Source organism: Trichosurus vulpecula, chromosome 6 (genome assembly GCF_011100635.1).
Source record: "Trichosurus vulpecula isolate mTriVul1 chromosome 6, mTriVul1.pri, whole genome shotgun sequence".
Taxonomy (NCBI): Eukaryota; Metazoa; Chordata; class Mammalia; order Diprotodontia; family Phalangeridae; genus Trichosurus; species Trichosurus vulpecula.
Genome location: NC_050578.1, coordinates 138062540 through 138086923, shown reverse-complemented (window position 1 = coordinate 138086923; position 24384 = coordinate 138062540). Strand labels below are relative to the sequence as shown.

Here is a 24384-nt window from a genome sequence, read left to right as displayed (position 1 = left end):
AATCCGATTAAGTCTGAATGCTTGATAAGAGTATCCTTGCAATATAGTTTTATTTCACACCCTATACAAACGAACAACTATTTTTAGTGAGAACAAAAAGTTCGCTATCTACTTTTAAATTTGTGCAAAGAAAAGGAAACAAAAGTTCATTTATTCCTTGGGGAATTCTGTTGGGAAATCTTTCTTGGCCTATTGCTCTTAGAGCCCTGGATCAGTGAGATGAGAAAAGGGAAGAAAGCTTTGTATCTTTGACCTGGGATTTCAAGCTGGGCTTTGCCATTAATTAGTCCTCCCTTCTTAAGAGGCAGGCCGGGTTCCTGGGAGCCAGTCTTCTCGTGTCCCCAGAGCTGGCCACAAGGTACAACCCCATCAGTATAATCTAAAGAGTGAGACAGCCAATATGGAGGGATTAAAGCATAGAACAATAAAAAGTAACAACCTTTTGGACACAGTTACAGAAGAATTAGCATCAGTAAAGGGTGGTTTTTTTCATCATCCTCAAAAACTCTTGCTCGTTTATTTCTCCATCTCCATCACGATCAGCTTCGTCCAGCATTTCCTGTAAAACAAAGACTTAATTACAAAATCTGAAATCCAGCTGGGTCGGCCCTGCCCTGCACAGGCTCTGGGACTCGGCTCTCTGGCTCCCCCTTGTGGCTCTCCATCATTGCCACCACCACCTGTCTCTGGACCGGGGTGCGTTCTAGCCAGTGTCTGGCAGACCCTCAGACATGGGCCTTTTCTCCCTCTTGTTCCTAGGAGAGAACAGTCTCTCGTAAGAGACACACAGACACATACGGCCACACGTATGGACACACGGACACACGTCCCTCTCTTTTGGTTTACTAAGAGACAAGAGAGAGCATTTATAAGTTGGGAAGGGGAGGAGCAGTCAGGACCTGTGCAATGCTTTCCTGCATGGAGGTTTAAATTCCTTTATCTTCCAAAGACTTTGTTTTCCTCCAAATAAACTCTAGCTCTGGCTTTGATTTCAGACGATGGATCGCTGAAGAACAGAGATATATCGCTAATGAGAGAAAACACATTTACCTGAAGTTCATCATCTGATAAATTTTCTCCCAACTCCTTAGCGACCCTCTTAATATTTTTGAGGGTGATACTTCCTGTACAATCGTCATCAAATAATTTGAAGGCCTTCAGAATTTCTTCTCTTTCATCCTTTTCACTCTTTAAAAAAGAAAAAATAGTCAAATGCAAGCCCGGGCTGTGCCCAGCTCACACAAGCACAAAGCGCTAATGGGGAAAGGATACTCACAGACACACTCCACACCTACCAATTCGGGCCCACCTTGTCGTTCCCTGGGGTTCCATGTGCAGCCTGAGCCCTGACCATTTCAGCCCCATGATTACCCCCTCTTCCCAGAGCTAGGCAGAGTGGTGAGGGTGGAGTGTGGACAGTCACTGCAGCCATGGGCGTCTCCCCCTAGGGTGGGCCCACAGAAGTCTGAGACTTAGCTTCTGAGGGGATGGGAGGGGTGAGCCTAGAATACCAGATACCAAGGATACTAGGTGAGTGTTTTAAGTATTAGAATTCTCCATTATTAGTTCATAAGATTCCTACTTTACTCAGGGATGTTTTGTCACCTTATCTTGAGGACATAGTGCTAATTCATTATATCTGGCCCATAATTCTTTGGTAGTTGGTGAAGAAGTTTTCAGACTAATCTTTCATCTTGCTGATCAAAGCCTACAATAGCCCAATTCGGTCTTTTCCAAACTCCCCTGCCCGTCCCGTGATGCCTTCCTCTGCAGCCCCACACTCTCTGTGCAACCTTCCCTGACACTTAGTGCAAAATGTCTGCTGGTCCTTCCTGTCTCCTGAAAATGATCATTCCCCACTTCCCTTCTCTATGCCCCTGCCACCATTTCTCCTCAAAGATCCCGACAATATCCTCGACACATCCCAAACACAACTCAGTCTCTTTTCTCCCAAACCCAGTCTCCTGAGCTTCCAGACTCCTCCAGGTTTTCAGCCTCACCGGCATCCTTCTCACTCTCATCCCACAAAATCAATCAGCCACACCCCAGTTCAGGCCCTTGTCACCTCCTCCCTGGACTATGGCAACAGCCTTTGAATCCCTCTTCTCTTGGATCCGCTTGACTCTCCAGAGCGATCTTCCTGAAGTACCAGTCTGGACCTTAATTGGTACACTCCAGAGGCTGCTCATTCCCTTGGGGATCTGTTATTCACCACCAGGCATTCCTGGCATATCCTCCCCCATCCCACAGTGTGCCTGTAATGCAGCTGCAATGGCCCTGCTGCTGCTGCCCATCCAGGACACTCCGTCTCCCCAGCACCTTTGCACCAGACATTCCCCATGCCGGCAATCTCCCTCTTCTCTTCTGCTTCTTAGAATCCCTGGCTTCCTCCTCCTTCTGGAGACCTTTGGCTTCCTCTCCCTTCTCCCCAGCTGCTAGGGCCTTCCCCCTCCAAGGCTCCATCTCCTGTGTGTGTCTCATGTGTCTGTCTGATCCCCTCCTCACTCTGAAGGCACCTGTCCTTTTAGCTTTTTAGCAGAATGCCTGGCACATGGTGAGCACTAAATAAATGCTTGTTGATTGACTGCTTGGTGCCCTGTGACAGATCACGGGGTAGCGACAAAGATGAACAAGGTCCAGGCCAGCGGGGTCAAACTCAAATAGAAACAGAAGCCACAAATGTATACAAGATGCAGCTGCATACTGACTTTGTTCTGTTTTATGGTATTTCTATTTACTTTGTTAGATCCTTCCCAGCTGCATTTTCATTGGTTTGGGCCACACTTGGGAGTGTGGTGGGCCCCATGCATCATTTAATCCAGATGTGCCCTCAAGGAGCTTGACATCTAGTAGGGACGACAAGACATGAAGACAAGGCCATGTAACGTAACTCAACTTGGAGCCTAAGCGTAAGAGAAGCACAAAGGGTCCGGCCGGCACAGCTCCTTACTTTCTCCATCTTTGTCATGTGGCACCTGAGCTGGAGTGAAGACGGCAGATGGTAGGAGTGACGTGGGGCTGGGGGTTGGCAGGCAAGATCAGAGATAGGAGAAGGGGATGAGGGAGCCGGAGCAGGAGACAGCTCATGGGTGAGCCGGGCCACTGAGAGGCCAAGATGGGGTGCAGAGGAGAGCATCCCCCATGCAGGGTGGCAACCCAGGAAAGAACCAAGGACAAAGGATACAGGCAGGGGCTGTAAGGCAGAGGGAGAGGTGGAATGACAGCAGACTGTGATCAGCTAAGGAAACCTCAGAGCTCATCAACATGGAAGCAGAACATCTGTGAGGGATGACAACATCAAGAGTTTGGCACTGTTTTTTTTTTTTTCCAATGGTAAGAGGTGGGAGGGATAGAAAATGCTTGCTAATTTGAAAAACAAAAGACAACAGAAGGCAAAGGGGGCTGGGCATGGCTAAAGAGGGAGGGCAGGCCCCTAGATGTCAGAGGAGGAGCCAGGATCATGGGGTCACTAGGCCCAACTGTGCTCCAGGGGGCTGGGGGTGAGGGCGGAGAAAGGTCATTAGATCTGCTAATCCAGAGGTCATGGTGGGGGATGGGAGGAATGGAAGGTTGCACGGGCCTGAAGAGTGAGAAAGTTGTGAGGAAAGAGAGGAATCTTGCGCAGAATCTTCTAGAAGCAGAGGCAGAGAGAGTGAGTTTGAAGGAGGAAGCAGGGTAAAGGGAAAGGGGGTTTCATTGGCTTCGTTTTTAAGAACAGGGGAGAGCCAAGTGTGTCTGTAGACAGATTCCTCGGTGGGGAGGAGAGAGGAACAGGGAAGAGATGCTGAGGCTCCAGAGGAAACAGGAGGATCTGGGCTCCAAGGCTTAGCCAGCAGCATTTGCCCTGGCCAGCCAGAAGGAGAGTCATCTCAGAAAGGTGAGGGAAGGTGGTGGGTGTGGGTAAAGCAGTGGAGAAAGGAGGGAGTCCAGGAAGCACCATTCTGACATGGCCTGGATCCCAATAGAGCAGGAGGCCAGCTCACAGAATAATGTCCCTTCTGAGGAACAATAAGTATTTAATTGACTCTTCTCTTCTAAAAACCACCATGGAGTAGGGGGTTGAGGCCCTGTGATAACCATGACTGCTTTGTTGGGAACCCTCAGGAGCTACCATCTTTGGGGTCCTGTCCTCCTCAAACAGAGTTACTTCTGAACAGGCACAGATTTTCTTATCACAATATTGATAAAAAGGTTACGATGTGAGGTGAGTACTTTTTAAAATTTTTTAAATTTCTTGCTCTGAAAATAGTGGCAAGAATACTGTACCATTTTCACACTCATCATGGCGAAAAAGTCTTCAAAGTTGATGGTGCCAGATCCTTCTTTGTCAATCTCCGCAATCATCTTCTTAATTTCTTCTTTCTTTGGCTCAAAGCCTAATGCACGCATTGCAATCTGAAATGAGAAGCACATGGCTATATTAGATCTTTTTGAAATTAGCTATGATTTAAAATTAGATATTGATTTTTCTCTTAAAAATTCCTCGCAGACAGCTGTGCACTCAGTGTGGTCTTGTGGACCATTTAATATACTTCTCAGTCATTTTACTGGTGTGGGTACTGCCTTCACCCAGTAGATGATGGCGCTCCTTCCAGAGCCCAGAAGATGGTTCTCAAGAGTGGATGTGGCCAAAAATTCACCATGCTAGATTTCACCTGGTGATAATGCCTGTCCCATTGTCCTACTTCAATGAGAGGAAGTGACCCTGGGTCCTCGAAGGTATCACAGCATAGCTCTGGTGTGTTCTGCTAAGTGGGAAAAGATCGAATGATGGTGTCTGGGACTGGATTGTTTATCTGACTGAGGCCTGGCCTGGCCACAACCAGAGTCCCATCATCAGGATGGATTCAGCCCAATATGAAAAAATGACGTCGGCTGACCTGGATACATGCCCTAGTGTGCCCCTGCTTTACATAGCAGGATATGAGGAGAAATCACTGAGCTAAATGGCTAGATTGTTCTCACCATGAAATAGGAAAATAGTGTCCACCAGTTTCCAGGAAAACTATATATGTTAAATTAAAAGTTTCCATTAGCCATTAGAATTCTAGCATACATTTATAATATTTAAACAATAAAAGTAGATTGGGAAAATACTATGCATAATGAAAAACTTTGCAGAATTTTTGAGGAGGAAGAAATTTTCCAAACCTTCAGTTCCTTCACATCAATGCTTCCAGACCCATCAACATCAAATAAGTCAAAGGCTTCCTTAATTTCTTGTTTCTGTTCCTCAGTCAATTCGACTTTTACATTAGGCTTCTTTCGCTGACTGGTACTTGGTCGATAGTTAGATGCCTGTAAAAACAAATACACAGTAGTTAAATCGAAGTCAAACTCCATTCACTAGAGAGGCAAGAAAAATAGAGTTAAATAGTAGACAAGGTTCTTTACTTTTTTTCAATCTTTTTTATTAGCTTTTTTTATTTTTAGTTTATAACACTCAGTTGCACAAGTTTTTGAGTTCCAAATTTTTTCCCCTTCCTCCCCTCCCCCCCAAGACAGTATGGGATCCGATATATGTTCTACATATACCTTTACATTAAACTTATTTATACAATAGTCAAGTTGTAAAGAAGAATTATGACCAGTGGAATGAATCGTGAGAAAGAAGAAACAAAACTAAAAAAAGAGGAGGAAAAGGAAAAAAAAAAGAGAGAGAGCAAATAGTTTGCCTCAATCTACATTCAGACTCCATAGTTCTTTCTCTAGATGTAGATAGCTCTTTTCAGCATGAGTCCTTTGGAGCTGTCTTTGAACATTGTATTGCTGAGAACAGTCAAGTCTATCAAAGTTAGTCATCACAGAAGCAATATGACTGTGGTTGTGTACAGTGTTCTCCTAGTTCGGCTTCCCTCACTCAGCATCAGATCATGTAGGTCTTTCCAGGTTATTATGAAGTCCATATCTTCCCCATTTCTTATAGCACAATAGTATTCTGTTACATTCATATACTACAACTTGTTTAGCCATTCCCCAATTGATGGGCATCCCTTTGATCTCCAATTCTTTGCCACCACAAAAAAGGTACTATAAATATTTTTGTACATATGGGTCCCTTTCCTACTTGTGTGATCTCTTTGGGATACAGCCCTAGAAGTGGTATTGCTGGGTCAAAGGGTATGAACATTTTTATAGCCCTTTGGGCATAGTTCCAAATTGCTCTCCAGAATGGCTGGATCCATTCACAACTCCACCAACAATGTAACAATTTTCCCACATCGTCTCCAGCATTTATTATTTTCCTGTTTGGTCATGTTAGCCAAACTGACAGGAGAGATGTGGAACTTTTGATTTGCATTTCTCTAATCAGTAATGATTTAGAGCATTTTTTCATATGCCTATAGATATCTTTAATTTCTTCCTCTGAAAACTGCCTATGCATATCCTTTGACCATTTCTCAATTGGGGAATGACTTGTATTCCTATAAATTTGGCTCAGTTCCCTGTATATTTTAGATATGAGGCCTTTATCAGAGATACTGGTTGTAAAGATTTTCTCCCAATTTTCTGCTTCCCTCCTAATCTTGGTTGCATTGGCTTTGTTTATACAAAAACTTTGCAATTTAACATAATCAAAATTATCCATTTTGCATTTTGTAATGTTCTCCATCTCTTGTTGGGTCATAAATCTGATAGGTAAACTATTCCTTGCTCTCCCCAATTGCTTAGAGTATCAGCCTTTATTCCTAAATCATGAACCCATTTTGACTTTATTTTGGTATATGGTATAAAATATTGGTCTATGCCCAGTTTCTGCCATATCATTTTCCAATTTTTTTCCAGCAGTTTTGTGAAATAGCGAACTCTTAGCCCAGAAGCTGGATTCTTTGGGTTTATCAAAAAGTAGATTGCTATAGTCATTGACTACTGTGTTTTGTGTACCTAACCTATTCCACCCATCCACCATTCTGTTTCTTAGCCAGTACCAAGTAGTTTTGATGACTGCTGCTTTATAGTATAATTTAACATATGGTATGGTTAGACCACCTTCTCTAGCATTTCTTTTCATTAATTCCCTTGATATTCTGGACATTTTGTTCTTCCAGATGAATTTTGTTATTATTTTATCCAGCTCTGTAAAATACTTTTTGGTAGTTTGATTGGTATGGCACTGAATAAGTAAATTAATTTAGGTAAAATTGTCCTTTTTATTATATTAGCTCGACCTAACCATGAGCAACTGATGTTTTTCCATTTATTTAGATCTGACTTTATTTGTGTGAAAAATGATTTGTAATTCTGTCCATATAGGCCCTGGGTTTGTCTTGGCAGGTAGACTCCCAAATATTTTAGAGTGTCTACAGTAACTTTAAATGGAATTTCTCTTTCTACCTCTTGCTTTTGGGCTTTGTTGGTAATGTATAGGAATGCCAAGGATTTATGTGGGTTTATTTTATATCCTGCAACTTTGCTAAAGTTATTATTTCAAGTAGTTTTTTACTTGATTCTCTAGGATTCTCTAAGTAAATCATCATATCATCTGCAAAAAGTGATAATTTAGCTTCTTCTTTGCCTATTCTAATTCCTTCAATTTCTTTTTCTTCTCTTATTGCTACTGCTAATATTTCTAGTACCAAATTGAATAATAGGGGTGATAATGGACATCCTTGTTTCACCCCGATCTTATTGGGAATGCATCTAGCTTATCCCCATTACAAATAATGCTTGTTGATGGTTTTGGGTAGATACTATTTACAATTTTAAGGAAGACTCTGTTTATTCCAAAGCTTTCTAGTGTTTTTAATAGGAATGGGTGTTGTATTTTGTCAAAGGCTTTTTCTGCATCTATTGAGATGATCATATGGTTTCTACTAGTTTTGCTGTTGACATGGTCAATTATGCTGATAGTTTTCCTAATATTGAACCAGCCTTGCATTCCTGGAATAAATCCTACCTGGTCATAGGGTATAATTCTCGTGATAAGTTGCTGGAACTAATATTTTATTTAAAATTTTTGCATCAATATTCATTAGGGAAATTGGCCTATAATTTTCTTTCTCTGTTTTGACTCTTCCTGGTTTAGGTATTAGTACCATATTTGTGTCATAAAAAGAATTTGGTAGGACTCAATCTTCACCTATTTTCCCAAATAGTCTATAAAGTATGGGAGATTTTTTCCTAGGTTGTTCATTGATGGCTTGCTCATTGTTGTTTTCTGAGATGGAGTTATTTAGGTATTTTACTTCCTCTTCTGTTAACCTGGGTAATTTACATTTTTGTAAATATTCATCCATTTCCCTCAGGTTGTCACATTTATGAGCATACAATTGGGCAAAATAATTCCTAATTATTGTTTTAATTTCCTCTTCATTGGAGGTGAATTCACGCTTTTCATTTTTGATACTGGTAATTTGGTTTTTTTCTTTCTTTTTTTAAATCAAACTAACCAATGGTTTATTGATTTTATTGGTTTTTCATAAAACCAACTCTAAGTTTTGTTTATTAGTTCAATAGTTTTCTTGATTTCAATTTTATTAATGTCTTCAGTTGTATGCCCAATTCATTGATCTCCTTTTTATCTATTTTATTCATGTAAGCATTTACAGATATAAAACTTCCCCTGACAACTGCTTTTTCTGCATCCCATAAGTTTTGGTATGTTGTCTCATTATTGTCATTCTCTTGAATGAAGTTATTGTTTCTATGATTTGTTCTTTGGCCTGCTCATTCTTTAGGATCAGATTATTTAATTTCCAATTAATTTTTAGCTTATTTTTCCATGGTTCTTTATTACAAATAATTTTTATTGCACCATGATCTGAAAAGGGTGCATTAACTATTTCTGCCTTTCTGCACTGGATTGTGAGGTTTTTATGCCCTAGTACATGGTCAATTTTTGAGTATGTGCCATGTACCAATGAGAAAAAGGTATATTCCTTTTTATCCCCATTCAGTTTTCTCCAGAGGTCTATCATATCTACCTTTTTCTAAAATTCTATTCACCTCCTTAACTTCTTTCTTGTTTATTTTGAGATTAGATTTATCAAGTTCAGAGAGGGGAAGGCTAAGGTCCCCCACTAGTATAGTTTTGCTGTCTATTTCTTCCTGTAACTCCCTTAACTTCTCCTCATCTGTATGCTATACCACTTGGTGCATATATGTTAAGTAATAATATTGCTTCATTGTCAATGGTGCCTTTTAGTAGGATATGGTGTCCTTTCTTATCTCTTTTAATTAGATATATCTTTGCTTTTGCTTTCTCTGAGATTAGAATTCCTACCCCTGCTTTTTTTTTTACTTTAGCTGAAGCATAATATATTCTACTCCAGCCTTTTACCTATACCCTGTGTATATCCCCCTGTTTCAAATGTGTTTCTTGTAAATAACATATTGTAGGATTTTGGTTTTTAATCCATTCTGCTATCTGCCTCTGTTTTATGGGAGAGTTCATCCCATTCACATTCACAGTTATGATTACTATCCGCTTCTTTTTCTCCATCCTATTCCCCACCCCTGTTTATGCTTTTTATTTCTCCCTTCTCCTCCCTTCCACTCCTCAAAATAGTTTTGCTTTTGACCACTGTCTTCCTCAATTTTCCCTCCTTAATGACACTCCTCCCTTATCTTACCTATTTCCCCTTGCAACTTCTTCCCTCCCTTCTATCTATGCCCACCCTTTTCTTTCCCCTTTTCCCTCCTACTGCCTGTAGGACAAATTTAATACTGTACTTATCAGAGTATGTTATTCCCTCCTTGAACCAAATCCAATTAGAGTAAAGCTCAAACACTGCTTTTCTCCCTCCCTTTTTTCCCTCTATGTTTTTGTGCCTCTTCATGTGGCAAAATTTACCCTTTTCTACCTCCTCCTTACCTCTTCTCCCAGAACAATCCCTTTGCACCCCTTATGTTTTTTATCATTATATCATTTAGTTTATACTGACACCCTCAGTCTGTGTATATCCCTTTCAATTGTTGTAATTACTGTACCATTCTCCACACACACAGACACACACACACACACACACACACACGTATACATATAAAACATATATAAATCAATGTAATCCTACATAAGGATGTAAATAATCTTCCCTTATTGAATTACATAGTTTTCCCCCATTTACCTTTTTATGTCTCTCTTGAGTTTTGTATTTGAAGATCAAACTTTCAATTGACCTCTGGCCTTTTCATCAGGAAGGTCTGGAATTCCCTTATTTCATTAAATGTCCATCTCCTTGCCTGAAAAATTATGCTCAATTTTGCTGGGTAGTTGATCCTTGGTTATAGTCCAAGCTTCTTTGCCTTTCAGAATATCATATTCCAATTCCTCCTTTCTTTTACTGTAGAAGTTGCAAGATCCTGTGTGATCTTGACTGTAGTTCCACGATATTTGAATTGTTTCTTTCTGGCTACTTGCAGTATTTTCTCCTTGACCTGATAGTTCTGGAATTTGGCTACAATATACCTTGGAGTTTTCAATTTGGTATCTCTTTCAGGGGGTGATGGGTGGATTCTGGTTCTAGGACAAAGGGGAAGTTTCCTTGATGATTTCTTGGAAGATACTGTACAGGCTCTTTTTTTCATCATGGCTTTCAGGTAGACCAATAATTCTTAGATTATCTCTCCTGGATCTGTTTTCCAGGTCAGTTGTTTTTCCAATCAGATAATTCATGCTTTCTTCTATTTTTTTCATTCTTTAGATTTTGTTTGATTCTTGATGTCTCATAGAGTCGTTAGCTTCTACTTACCCAATTCTAATTTTTAATGTATTGTTTTCTTCATTTAGCTTCTCTACTTCCTTTTCCATTTGGTTAATTTTGCTTTTCAACGAGACATTTTCTCCATTTATATTCTGAACCTCCTTAACCATTTTGCAAATTTTACTTTTTAAAGATTTGTTCTCATCAGTGAATGTTTTTTCCTTTTTTTCTTCTACCTCTCTAATTTGGTTTTTAAAGTCCTCCTTGAGTTCTTCCAGGAATGCTTTTTGGTCTGGAGACCAGTTTACATTCCCTTTTGAGGTTTCAGATGTGAGTATAGGGTCAATGCTGTCCTCTTCTGAATTGGTATTTTGATCTTCCCTGTCTCCATAATAGGAATCAATAGTCTTTGGCTTTCTAGTTTGTTTTTTCATGGTGTTTGGTTTTTTTTTTCCCCCTGGCCTCTAAAGTGGATCTCTGCTTCTGGAGCTTACTGACTTTGTGTGCTGTGGCTTCTGGTTTCGTGAGGGGTGGGGGAGGAGTGGTCTGGCTGCTGTAAGTCTCCTCTTCCCCTGTGGCAGCACTATATAGCACCAGTGCTCTCAGCTGCTGTCTGTGCTGGTGTCTGCCACTTCACCCAGCTGTGCGAAGGTAAGTCTAGGGTCCTGGTCAATGGGGTCCTGGTGTTGACCGTTTGTTAGCTCCATCCCCCTGGGGCTCAGGAACTCCTGCTTTTCTGCTGAGGTGGGGCCTGATGGGACACTTCTCTTCCTGCACTAGTCTCCTTCCACCACCACCACCACAAAAAAGGCCCTGTCCTCAACTTCTCTTGCTAAAAGGCTACTGAAGACCCACTTCTGGTTCCTCTATTTCAGGGCTTCTCCTGGGGGATTATTATCTGGGGGACAAAGGGATGAGAGCTGTTTTATCTGCTCATCATGGCTCCTGGAACTTCAAGAAGGCAAGTTTCAAACCTTTAGACTGTGGGCTGGAGGCCTCAAGGGTAGTTGTTCCCATGGCCATAGGCTTTGCATTGGTGTCTCACATAGCTCTGAAAGACTCCTGTCCTGGGCTGAGAGGCCTGGGAATCAATCACTGCCATAGCCAGTACTTCTGCCCTGGGCCTGCTCCTGCTCTGGCATTTCGTGAGCCCGTGCTCTCCCAGACCTCTCCCAGACAGGTGCTCTGGCTGGGTTCCTCTGCTGTTCCTGGTTGGTGTGGTCTGGTGCCCGTTCTGTGCCCAGTGTTCCTGCTCCACTGAGTCCACTAGTGGCTTCTAACTCTCTCAAATCTGCTCAGATTCACTTTTTTAGATGTATCTGACAGAATTTGTGGGAGAGCTCCAGTAGTTCCCTCCTTTCACAGCACCATCTTGGCTCCCCCCAACAAGGTTCTTCATAAATAAAACAAATTATCATGTTCAAGGATCCCTCCTTCTATCACAAAAGAGTCAATGCTGGGGCTGGATTCCAATTCCAATGCCTTCAAATGCTAGGTTACAATAATGATGATGTAGCCACAGCCTAACTAGGCCTTTGGGATATTCTTAAGATCATTTAGGAGAAATTAATGTGGACCTACAACTACCATCACACTGATTCCCCCTATAAATGACATGTTTCAGCCAGAGCAAGCTAAGAGTTTAGTGAAGAGAAAGGAAAGAAAATGGAGGAGAAAAGGCATTCCAGGAGGATTCCCAAACCTTTTCTGATATTCCTTGCTTCGGCCTACTCTTCTCTATGCCACCACGGTAGCTCAAGTCCTTGGTCTGTTGCTTGGATTACTGGGCTATGGGCAGAGCTAACCTGCCTGGTTCCAGTGAACAATCTGCTCACTCAGTGCTTGGACGCTTTGGGGATGATGAAATGCCAGGTTCCTTCAGGCTGGCCCCATGTGGCTCAACAGTGAAGGACTCAGTACTGGGGGCATGACAGAGCAATCTCCTCAAGAAGAGGCAATGACTTGGAGAACCTTTAAAGGACAGCGATTCCACCCTTGTCTGAGACTGAGGGCCTTCAGGGTAGGGTGGGCAGGCTTCTCCTCTCTGGCAGCAGCATCCTGATGATCCCTCCTCAGAGGCAGACAGAGCAGGGAGACCCAAGGAGGCCAGATTGAGCTTTGGTCCCAGGATCATTCTTTTATTTGTTTCTTTGTCTGACTGAGGTGACTGAACCTGAGTTGTGCATGTCCAGGCTACAAAATCACCTATGAGTTGTTTTTAAAAATTTTTTAATACTTTAAAGTTTTGAGTTCCAAATTATATCCTCCCTCCCTGAGATGGTAAGCAATCAGATATATGATATACATGTGCAGTCATGTAAAACATTTCTACATTGGTCATTTTGTACAAGAAGACTTGAATAAAAGAAAAAATGAAAGAAACTGAAAAATAGCATGGCTCAGTCTGTTTTCAGACAATATCAGTTCTTTCTCTGGAGGCAGATAGTATCATTAGTCCCTTGGGATTGTCTTGGATCATTATGTTGCTGAGAAGAGCTAAGTCATTCACAGTTCTTCATCAATGTTGCTGTTACTGTGTACAATATTCTGCTGGTTCTGCTCACTTCACTCAGTATCAGTTCTTTGCATGAGTTCATATAAGTCTTTCCAGGTTTTTCTGAAATCCACTTGCTCATCATTTCTTATAGCACAATAATATTCCATTACAATCATATACCACAGCTTATTTAGCCATTCTCCAACTGATGGGCATCCCTTTGATTTCCAATTCTTAGCCACCACAAAAAGAGCTGCTATAAATATTTTTGTACAAATAAATCCTTTTCCCTTTTGTGGATATCTTTGGGATATAGACCTAGCAGTGGTGGTATTGCTGGATCAAAAGGTATGTACAGTTTTATAGCTCTCCCGAATGGCTGGATCAGTTCACAACTCCACCAACAGTACATTAATGTCCCAGTTTTCCCACATCCCCTCCAACATTCAACATTTTACTTTTTTTGTCATATTAGCCACTCTGATAGGTGTGAAGTGGTACTTCAGAGTTGTTTTAATTTGCATTTCTGTACCCAATAGTGATTTGAGCATTTTTTTTATATGATTATAGATAGCTTTGATTTCTTTGTCTGAAAAATGACTTTTCATAACCTTTGACCATTTATCAAATGGAGAATGACTTATATTTTCATAAGTTTGACTCAGTTCTCTATATGTTTGAGAAATGAGGCCTTTATTAAAGATACTTGTTGCAAAATCCCCCCCTCCCCAGTTTTCTGCTTTCCTTATACTTATTGTATTGTTTTTGTTTGTGCAAAACTTTTTAATTTTATATAATAAAAATGATCTATTTTACATTTTGTAATGCTTGATCCTAAATTCTTCCCTTAGCCATACATCTGACAGATAAACTATTCCATGCCCTCTTAATTTGCTTATGATATCACCCTTTATGTCAGGTACCCATTTTGACCTTATCTTGGTATACAATGTGAGATATTGGTCTATAACTAGTTTCTGCCACACTCTTTACCAGTTTTCCCAGCAGTTTCTGTCAAATAATGAGTTTTTGTTCCAAAAAATTGGATCTTTGGGTTTTTCATACACTACATTGCTATGGTCATTTACTATAATGTAATTTGTACCTAATCTATTCCACTGATCCACCACTCTATTTATTAGTCAGTATCAGATTGTTTTGATAATTACCAGGTTTTGATGAGAGTGAGGTTTAAGCTTTGCCCACCACCTCCCTCCCGAACATCCCCCCCCCCATTATAATAGCTCCTTTGTGCTTCTCTTATGTGGGATAATTTACCCCATTCAATCCCCACCCCCTTCTTCCAGTGTAATTTTCTTTCTCACTCCTTTATTTTGTGTTTTTTTTGGCAGGGGTGGGGGGTGTTATTATCCTATCAAAATCACCTTATATCCACACCCTCTGGCTATGTTTACTCCTTCTAATTGTTCTTATAGTAATGAAGTTCTTATGAGTTACAAATATTATCCTGCCACATAGAAATATAAACAGTTTAACCTTATTGAATTTCTTATGTTTTCTCTTTGTTTCTTTTTTAGCTTTATATGTTTCCCTTGAGTCTTGTATTTGGAGGTCAAATTTTTTATTCAGCTTTGGTCTTTTAAATTAGGAATGCTTGAAAGTCCTCTATTTTGTTAAATATCCATTTTTCCCCCTGAAAGATTATATTCAGTTTTGCTGGGTCAGTGATTCTTGGTTGTAATCATAAATTTCTTTGCCTTCTTCTATTTTTTAGGGAGTTATTTTCCTCAGTAAATGTGTATATATTTTTTCCTATGCTATTGACTCTTTTTTCAGAATTCTCTTGCATTATTCTCATTTCTTTTCCCAATTTTTCATGTACTTCTCTAATTTGCTTTTTAAAATCCTTTCCTGCCTGGCTGGTAGACTTCTTCCCTGCTCCTTAGATTAATTTTGAGGTGGTTTTCTAATTATTTGGAAGGGAATTTGGGAGGGCTTCAGGGGGTTCCTTCCTCACTCTGCCATCTTGGCCAACCTAGGAGTTTAATAGGGCTGGGAATTCTTGGTTTTTGGTCCATGCCAGCTGCATCTACTGCTGTGCTCTTGGGGAAGACTTATCAGGTGGAGGAAGGGTGAGTCAGAGGACACATCAGAAGGCACATCATCTCCTGGGGTTCAACAGTCATGGCCAATTTATTGTGTTTAGATGGTTTTAAGTCTCCACCTCCTGACAGAATACTACTTATTAGTTGTGCAGAACATTTCTGGGACAGGCATGTGAGAACCTTTTGAAATCAGCATTATTTTTTGTGCTAGAAATATATATTTGACCCAGACTTGATTTGCATTTTACATGGAGTACTTTCCCAATTTGGGGGAGATCTTAGACTTAGAGCAGAACCTAAGTTTCAAGTAAACCTTAGGGGTGGGGTGCCTGGGTGAAGGGGCAGAAGAAATAGAGCCTGACCCCACATTTAGGCAAGTGGTCCACTGTCACTGCATGCACTGGCTCACAGTGGAGGGGGAAGGCGCATCCATTGAGGGCTGGAAGGGACCTCAAAAACCACCTGGTTTAGCCTCTTTGTTTTACAGATGAGAAAACTAAGTCCCAGGGAGGGCCTTCAGTTCACCAGGCATTAAGTATCCAGGGGAAGACTTGAGCCTAGCTCCACTGTCTCCAGATACACTGCTCAGTCCAGTCTCTCTTCTATTCTGTCTTGATCCAGTGACACTATTTGCTTTTACTGATTGACCTTCAGCACAGACTAGACACTAAGCTGTTCCCTGATTGCTTCCCTCACTCTTCCAAACTCCCCTGGGTCCCCTCTCCATGCCCAAGCATAAAACACTCTTTCTACTCCTCTTCCCCCACTTCTGTAGGGCCTGCAGAGCCCAGGGTTGCTCCATCAAATTCTCCTTCTCTTGTGTCATGCTTATTTGTAGTCCTGGCCTGAAAGACTCCCTCCAATGATTGCACCCCTACCTCATACCATTCACTCTCACCAAAATGACCTGCACAGTGCCCTCACCTCACCCCAATCCTCCATGCTTCTGTGCTTCCTGAGGCTGTCCTTGGGTTAACAACTCCCTCCCTCTGTCCCCCAGGGGTGGGTCATCACATCCAAGTCATGCCCCCTCCCCGGCCCTTCCTTCTGCCCTCCCTGCAAGGCCCTTGGTTCTGACATCCCTCCTGGAACATCAACTCCAGCTTCAGGGTCTTTACATCTGCCCTGCGGCCCCTAACCAAGGCTGTCCCAGTAGCAGGTAGAGCAAGGAGGGGCCTCCAATGTTGTCATCCCCCTGAGTTTTCACTTCTCCAGGCTACCCCTGGAGCTCCTTCCTCTGGTGCCTGCATGAACCACACACTGTGCAGCTATGCCATCCCTAAAGCCCTACACCCAGACATGATGAGGATATGGTGATGGTGATGATGGTGGTGGTGGTGATGATGATGAGGACTGTGATGGTGATAATGGTGGTGATGATGGTGGTGGTAATGATGACTGTGATGATGATGATAGTGATGGTGGTGGTGGTGATGATGGTGGTGATGGTAATCATGATGACCATGATTGTGATGGTAATGATGATGGTGGTGGTGATGATAATGATGGTGATAATGATGGTGATGACCATGATGGTAATGATGATGATGGTGATGATGATGATGGTGATGATGGTGGTGGTAGTGGTGGTGATGATGATGAGGACTGTGATGGTGATAATGGTGGTGATGATCATGGTGATGACTATGATTGTCATGATGATGATGATGATGATGGTGGTGGCGATGATCATGATAATGGTAATCATGGTGATGACCATGATTGTCATGATGATGGTGATGACTGTGATGGTGATGATGGTGATGACCACGCCTGTGATGGTGCTGAGATGATGGTGATGGTGATAGTGATGATGTGATGGTGGTGGTGGTGGTGGGGATGATGATGATGGCAGCTGACATTCATATAGACTCACTCTGTGCCAGGCACTGGCTAAGCACTTTACCTCTAGGGCACACAGAGGTTCCATGACTTTTTCAGGGCCGCACAGCCAGTGACTGTGGCAGAATCTGAACTGGGGTCTCGTGGACCCCAGTCCCATCCCATCCATCCATGTATCTATCCATCTATCTATCATGTTTGTCTGTCTCTCTGTCACTCTGTCTCTCTCTCCTCCCTCTATACATATCTCTTTCTCTCCATCCGTCTGTCTTATCTGTCTGTCGTCTGCCCGGGCACCTGCCCGGGCCTGCATTCAAGATGTGGCCAAAGTGTGAGGGCTGCCTTGGTTTCCCCATCTGCAAGAGGAGGGCTATGGGCAACTAGGGGCCCCACAGTGCACAGAGTGCTGGGCCTGTTAACCCAAATCTGGCCTCAGACACTTCCTAGCTGTGTGACCCTGGACAAGTCACTTCGCCCTGTCTGCCTCGGTTTCCTCGTCTGTCAAATGAGCTAGAGAAGGGCGTGCAGACAGCTCAAGTGTCTCCCAAGAGAACCCCAAATGGGGCCACGGAGTCGGACAGGACTGAAATGCCTGAACACTAACAAGGAGGAGGACTACGCACCCGTGCGCCTCGCCACCCCGCAGCTGCCTCAGTTTCCCTGCCCTGCTCCCGCCCACCCTGGCTCACCATGGTGCAGGAGATGGGGCTCCGCGCTGCCTGAAGCGGCTCTGACCCTGGCGCAGCCCAGTCTGCTCGGTGGTTGCCAAGGTAGCCCCCTCGTTGGCCCCGCCCCTGACTTCGCGCCGCCGTTCCGGGCCGTCCAATGGAAGGACGGCTTCCCCCGAGATCCCGCCCCACTCGCGCGCTCTCCACTAATCGGACGGCGGTTCAGCTGCCACCGCCCTCCCCCGCCCCGGGAGTTAACAGACGCTGTTGGGTGGGGGTTGCCTAGCGACTGCGCTTCTCCCATGTACACATGCGCACTCGGGGTCTGGTGAGGTTGGCGGCTGGAGCAGCGGGGCCTGGCTGAACGTGGGGCTGCGCCGGTGAGGTCAGCGGGGGACCTCAAGAGGGTGTGTGGGGGGACCTGGGGCCTGCTGCGGGGACAGGCCGCGACACTCCGAGGCCCAGGCCGCGGGCGCCCGTTAGGCTCCGAGTGTGTGCGCGTGCGTGCGTGTGTGTGCGCGTGCCCCGTGCGAGCCAAGCGCTGGAGACCCCGGCGGGGGCGGGGTGGGGAGTGAGTGTGTAAAGAGCCACGGTTGTGCAAGGGAGGGGTGCGAGGCTGCGTGTGTGCGCGTGCTTGTGCGCTCTCCGGCGCAGGCGCGCCCCTCTTTGGAACACCCTGTATCTCTGTCGGTCCTAAAGTCTCCAATCTGTCAATCATCCGCCTCCACCTCCAATCTGAGGAGGGAGGGGAGAGGCGCTTGGAGGGGCAGGGCACGCGGAACACCTGGGTTTAACTCTCTTCCAGGGCTTAGCATAGTGCCTGGTACACAGTAGGTGCTCAACAAGTGTTCACTGATTGATTTGGGCAGGTCGCTGAATATCGCCGAACATCGGGTCGTCTTTCTTAAATGAGAATCTTTCTCTTGTAACTCCAGGTCATGTGTGTGTGTAATCACGTAGATACATGAATGGATAGACAGACAGATATATAGATGGATGGCTAGATAAGACAGAGAGACGGATAGATAGAAAGAGAGACACGGATACAGGGAGAGATAGAGACAGAGAGAGACAAACAGACGATAGACAGATAAGACAGACGGATAGAGAGAAAGAGATATGTATAGAGGGAGGAGAGAGAGACGGAGTGACAGAGAGACAGACAAACATGATAGATAGATGGATAGATACATGGATGGATGGATAGATAAGACAGATGGATAGATAGAAAGAGAGAGAGACAGATGGATAGAGGGAGAGAGATAGAGACAGAGGCACACACAGAGGGAGAGAGACAGACAGAGACATGGATAGATAGATGATAGATGGATAGAGAGGACAGAGAGAGAAAGATGGATAGATAGAAGGAGAGGGAGAAAGAAAGAAAGAGACAGATGGATGGATAGATAAGACGGATAGATAGAGACAGATGGATAGAGGGAGAGAGATAGCGACAGAGAGAGACACACACAGAGAGGGAGGGGGAGAGAGAGAGAGAGAGAAACCGAGACAGAGACAGAGGAGAGAGTGAGAGAGACATGGATAGATAGATGATAGATGGATAGATAGATGGATAGACAGATGGACAGATGGATAGATAGGAGAGACAGAGAAAGAGAGACAGATAGATGGACAGATGGAGAGAGGCAGACAGACAATAGATAGATGGATAGATGGATAGACATATACAGCTTGATATGGCAGATGGATGGATGGATGAATGGTTGGATGGATAGATAGATATGCCTATGCAGGTATACATACATAAGTGAATGAGAACACAGGTACATAAATGTAATCCCAGAAGTCATCTGTAATTTCATGGGTCAGCATATTTTACATGTGCATAAATATGTAAATCATATATGGCTCCATAAGCACAGGGCACTCCTGTTATGAAAACTCCCTCCACTAAAAGATCTTAACCTGTATATGACCTATTGCTTAACTGAGATACATAGAGAGAGGGTAAGTAACTTATGCAAGGTCACATAGCTAGAGTCAGAAGTGGGATTTGAACCCGTGGCTTGCTGACTTTAAGCCTAGCACTTTATCTACTGTTTTTGCTATCTCTTTGACACATGTAGGAGCCATAAATGATCAAAGGCTATCACATTGCTAGGCAAATAGGGGTTTTTAATGCTCATTTACTCTTATTCCATTGATTCATTTGAGTAAACCTAGTTCTTACTTTTCCTTTACAGAAGAAAATATTCCACCAAAATGTAATCAAAGTCTAATTATCAAGTCCTATCAGTGGAAAAAACTCCCATGTAGAAGGAGCGCAGTATACCAGCAAAGGGAGAGAACATATCTTAGCCATAGATGAAAGCACCTACCACATGTACATTCACACTGAAGGATGACGCCCTCATCAGCAGGATCTTAGCTCACGGCATGGCCTCCAAGCAATGTGAAGCAGCCTTTTCAGACTGCTTCGAGTCATGTGGGATTTGTAACTACCATTGACACTGAATGAGTGTGAGGTGTTAGGAGCTTTTATTTCATTAGAGATATTGAATCATGGTCATGGCTTGCATAAATATAAACAGAAGGAGGCACATAGGTCTTCAGCAGCTGTCCTTATTAACAGAAACAGGACGAAGTTTCCTAGGCCCAGTAAAGTTGGCCAAGTTTATTATAGGTGAAGGATCTCATGAAAGTGTATTGACCTGTTCTATGCTGAGGCTTCTTGAAAATCTGGATTTAACAAGCTCAGTTGGACAGCTTCTTTATGAAACAGTGCAGTCACAGCAGAGTGCGTATGGGACTGGGACCAACACCTTGCTGTTTCTTGCCGGTGCATGGAGCGCTGCTGCCCTAGAATGTCTTAAGCAAGACATCCCCATTTCAGTCATAGTGTCGGTGATGTCAGAAGGCCTGAAGTCTTGCAGGAAGGAAGTTGTCTCTCTTCAAATCCCTCTATGTGATGTGGTTGGTAACACTGGAGACACAAGGAGATATCCTTTTCTTGGAACCCTGAGTATCATTCCCAGCCCCCTTGTGCAGATTCCAGCAGAGATTCCTTGGATCCAAAGAGAACGTGACATTAAAAATGTGTCTTCCCAACCATCCTCTCCTGCATTTTCTTCTGGGAGCTCCTCTGAATTATCTTCTAGGTCTTCTTACTTCAGTTATCAGTCTGTAGCTAAAGGAAATAAAGCTATGTCTCAAGCTCCCCAAACCAGTCTGATACCAAATAGCCACACCAGAAAATCAAGACTAAGCCATAGCAGGCATTTTAGTAGGGCAGAAAATGACTCTTATCAGACAACCAACGAAAGAGAGCTAGACCCTTATGTTCAGAATTGTAGTGATTTGGTACAGCTGGCAGTGGGTCTGAGTCATGGAGATCATAGCAGTATGATGTTAGTGGAAGCAGCAGTCAGATGCCAGTATCAGAATGCACACATGAAGAAGAGAAATTGTACAGTGCCATTTAGGTTTGATGTTTCAAAAATTTCTACTTGCTGTTTACCAGGCATCCCTGAAAGCTTTTCTTGTGTCTACTCTGGATACATAACTCTTGTATCAATAAACTATACCACTACAGTCAGAGAACTCCAGAATCAGCCTTTGCGGGTAGTTCTCATAGATGGTGATTTTGAAGAGAATTACCACCACTTGGGATTTAATGGGCTGGGAAATGTTAAAACTGAATTGGAAAGTCTGACATATCACGAGAAGCTGTGGCTGGACCATACTTTGGAGATATTAATTCAGTTAAATGTAAACCTAGTCATGGTGCGAGGAAATGTGTCTGAAAATTTAATAGAAAGGTGTATACATAGTAACTTGCTGATCGTTGGGCCAGTGAGACGTCATGTGCTGCAGGATTTTGCAGAGGTCACCGGAGCAGTGCAGGTGACCTATGCTACACAACTGAATGAAGACTGTGTGGGGAGTGACGTCTATGTGAGCCTATGGAGAGCAGGCCAACTGAATGCCAAAGAAGTGAGCAGCAAGGTGGCGATCTTAATAAAAGCTGAAGGAATCCTTCTGGCCACTGCGGTGCTCACTAGCCCAGTCATAGCGCAGATGCAGGCCAAGGAAGATCACTTCTGGACGTGTGCTTACCGTGTGTATCATGCTTTAGTCGATGAGAAGGTCTTCCTGGGAGGTGGCGCAGTTGAAGTCTTATGCCTCACCCATCTCCACATGCTGATAGAACAGTCACACGAAAAGATGGATTGTTCAGGACAGCTTCATACAGCCTCCTCTTGGACGGCCTCATCTCAGGCACTGTACAGACCAGCTGTACTTAGAGCCTTGGCAGATGGATGGCACAAGTACCTTTCATCCATCGTGTATAACACGGGTACATGCTCTTCAGTGAGTGAAGCCAGCACATTTGTTCAAAACTTTCTCCAAAAGACTACAGGCTCTGGTTGTCCTTTATTATACCTTCTGAAGGAATATAATAGAGTGACTAGTGGGATTTTAAATTCAGGTGTTCCTAGTAGATTAAAGGAAACTTCAAGAGTTTATGATGTTGTCACACCAAAGATTGAGGCATGGCGCAGAGCGCTAGATTTGGTATTTTTAGTGCTTCAGACGGACGCGGAAATTATCACTGGAGCAGAGTATACACAGTTAAACTCAGAGGAGTCTGATGAATTGTTTCTATTGTAGTTCTGTTTTACCATAATACCATGAGAAAATAATCGTGAAACACCTTTTAAGAAAATCTAGGATTCCCTGAATAAGTAAATAACAGCTACAGTACCATTTTCTGTCCAATGCAGAGGTAATAAGTACCAAGAAGAAAAAAATGAAGTGCCTTTTTCTTCCTAACAATAAACTAGAAACCTTAGATAAGTTTGCTACCTAGTCTTCCAAAGAATACTATTAGAACTTAGCTAGACAAGTTCTGGACCTGAGTGAAGCTAGCATGTTTTATTAAAGAATGTTTAGGAATACAGAAGCAACTTCCTTCTCCTACCATGGGTGGGAGTGGAACAAAAAAGAAATATGTTTCCAAATATGTTGCCAAAGTTGATGTGCTGAAAAATAAGAATAATTTGATTTTCAGTTTTTCATTTTATTTGGAGAAAGAAAAAAGTGGATAAGGTTCAATGTGACAAGTGAAATGTTTTGCCTCATTTAGTGATGGATTTAAATCTATATCATCTGAAAACCTTACACAGTTCACTAGCTGAGCTTCATTTCTCTTTTCTTTGTTCAAGGCTGTAGTGGCAGGGATATTAAGGATTAAAGTGTTCTTTGGAAGAATGTCTACACTTTAGCTGGGTTAAAGTCATGGGTTTTGCCACTTTGTATACAACTTAAATTTTGCTTTTTTGGTTAAAATATTCTCAAGATTACATTATCTCTAGTATTAAAATATGCCTTTATTCTACATAATGTGTTCGTGTGAGTTGCGTTTTTTTTTTAAATTGGATCATTATATGTAATAAGAAAACTTACTATGTAAAAAATCTATTTGGCAAATAGTTGTATGGAAAAATCTACCAAATTTCAGATTTTGCAAATTTATGTTTTTGTATATTGGATTTATATATCCAGTTATCTGTATGGCACTCAGACATTTTCTAAATCTTAAAGTTATTGAGCTGAATGTGCTTTTAAAATGTATATAGCCACAATAAATTTGGTCTTTATTATTTAGATACTAATTGTTGGTGAGACAAGGAAGATGATCTCCAGCTGTCTCTGCTTCTTGGCTACGTAGTGAAGGCAGAGCTCATGTATAGGACTCTGTAGGCTTAGGGTATGCAAGCAAGTAGAATGCAGCTTGTTCACTAAACTCCATAAGCTGATTAGTCCATACTTCCTGTCCTCCCAGGGCAGAGAAAAACAGCTTTGTAAGACATATCTTAGATGTTATTGGTCATTCCAGTTCTAAGAATTAGCCTTTCCAACAAGATGACATAGCTCTCTCATACCAAAGGAGACTGCCCTTTCAGTAAGCCATAAATTTGGTTCTAGTTATTACCCCCATTCATAGGACTTCTTATCACCAATGTCCAAGCCTCTATCCCTCTTTAAAGGGTAAATCCTAAAGTTTTGACATTTTGAGTAGAAACCTTTAGTAACCTTGATCTTGACATTCAGAATATATATAGAGGGTATAACATTTGAACCTGAGATGCAGTGATGTGTAGCATTTTCTTCTTTTCTCCTTCCTTTTTTTTTGTTTCTTCAAATTCATATCGTTTGCTCATCCATTCCTTCCTTGGTGATCAGTGGACATGGGACTGCTAACTTTCTGTATCTGCTTATAAAGCACAACACACATGCGTTACCTCACTACCACCCAGGTTTTCTTCCTAATGAAGAAACTAAATTGATTCTGTATCATTTTATAATTGATTGGACTCTATAATTGATCCTGTTCTGTATTGCTGACCCATTTTGTGTGATTGCTCAAGCCACGTTTCTTTGTCCCTTTGCTTATGAACTAAGTTTAGAAGTTTAGTTCTCCTGCTAACCACTGTTCTATTGTCGCCTCAAGGAAGTCCTTAGGGATGCAGGCGGACACCCAGAGGTTAGGCCTAACTGAGGTAACCATTTGACCCAGTTTGTTAACAGGTTTGCACCCTGCTCATAAACTGATAAAGCTTGGAACTCTGCTCCTCAATTTACATTTATTGAGACACTAATCCCTAGCTGGTTAGAACTTGCATATTTCCCCACACTTTTGGTCT

At 42.6% G+C, this 24384-nt stretch overlaps 2 protein-coding genes across 2 annotated transcripts; one reads left to right on the top strand and one right to left on the bottom strand.

The window, feature by feature from the left end:
• Positions 1 to 21: 21 nt before the first annotated feature.
• Positions 22 to 17922, bottom strand: LOC118855545 (centrin-4-like). Its single transcript, XM_036765667.1, has 5 exons — positions 17738 to 17922; positions 5152 to 5298; positions 4267 to 4395; positions 1051 to 1188; positions 22 to 559 (listed from the first exon to the last, which is right to left on the bottom strand). The coding sequence occupies exons 1-5, from the start codon at positions 17738 to 17740 to the stop codon at positions 470 to 472; spliced, it is 507 nt and encodes a 168-aa protein (XP_036621562.1). The 5' UTR covers positions 17741 to 17922; the 3' UTR covers positions 22 to 469.
• A 2292-nt stretch (positions 17923 to 20214) lies between these two features.
• Positions 20215 to 23032, top strand: BBS12 (Bardet-Biedl syndrome 12). Its single transcript, XM_036765666.1, has one exon. It carries the CDS (start codon positions 20240 to 20242, stop codon positions 22346 to 22348), a length of 2109 nt encoding a protein of 702 aa, XP_036621561.1. The 5' UTR covers positions 20215 to 20239; the 3' UTR covers positions 22349 to 23032.
• The last annotated feature ends 1352 nt before the right edge of the window (positions 23033 to 24384 follow it).

Coding starts and splice junctions, on each gene's coding strand:
- BBS12 (XM_036765666.1), top strand. CDS start 20,240: ATGGTCATGGCTTGCATAAATATAAACAGAAGGAGGCACATAGGTCTT.
- LOC118855545 (XM_036765667.1), bottom strand. Junction 1,189..4,266: donor CCATGATGAGTGTGAAAATG/GTACAGTATTCT, acceptor TCTTTTTTAAAG/AGTGAAAAGGATGAAAGAGA. Junction 560..1,050: donor TATCAGATGATGAACTTCAG/GTAAATGTGTTT, acceptor TTTGTTTTACAG/GAAATGCTGGACGAAGCTGA.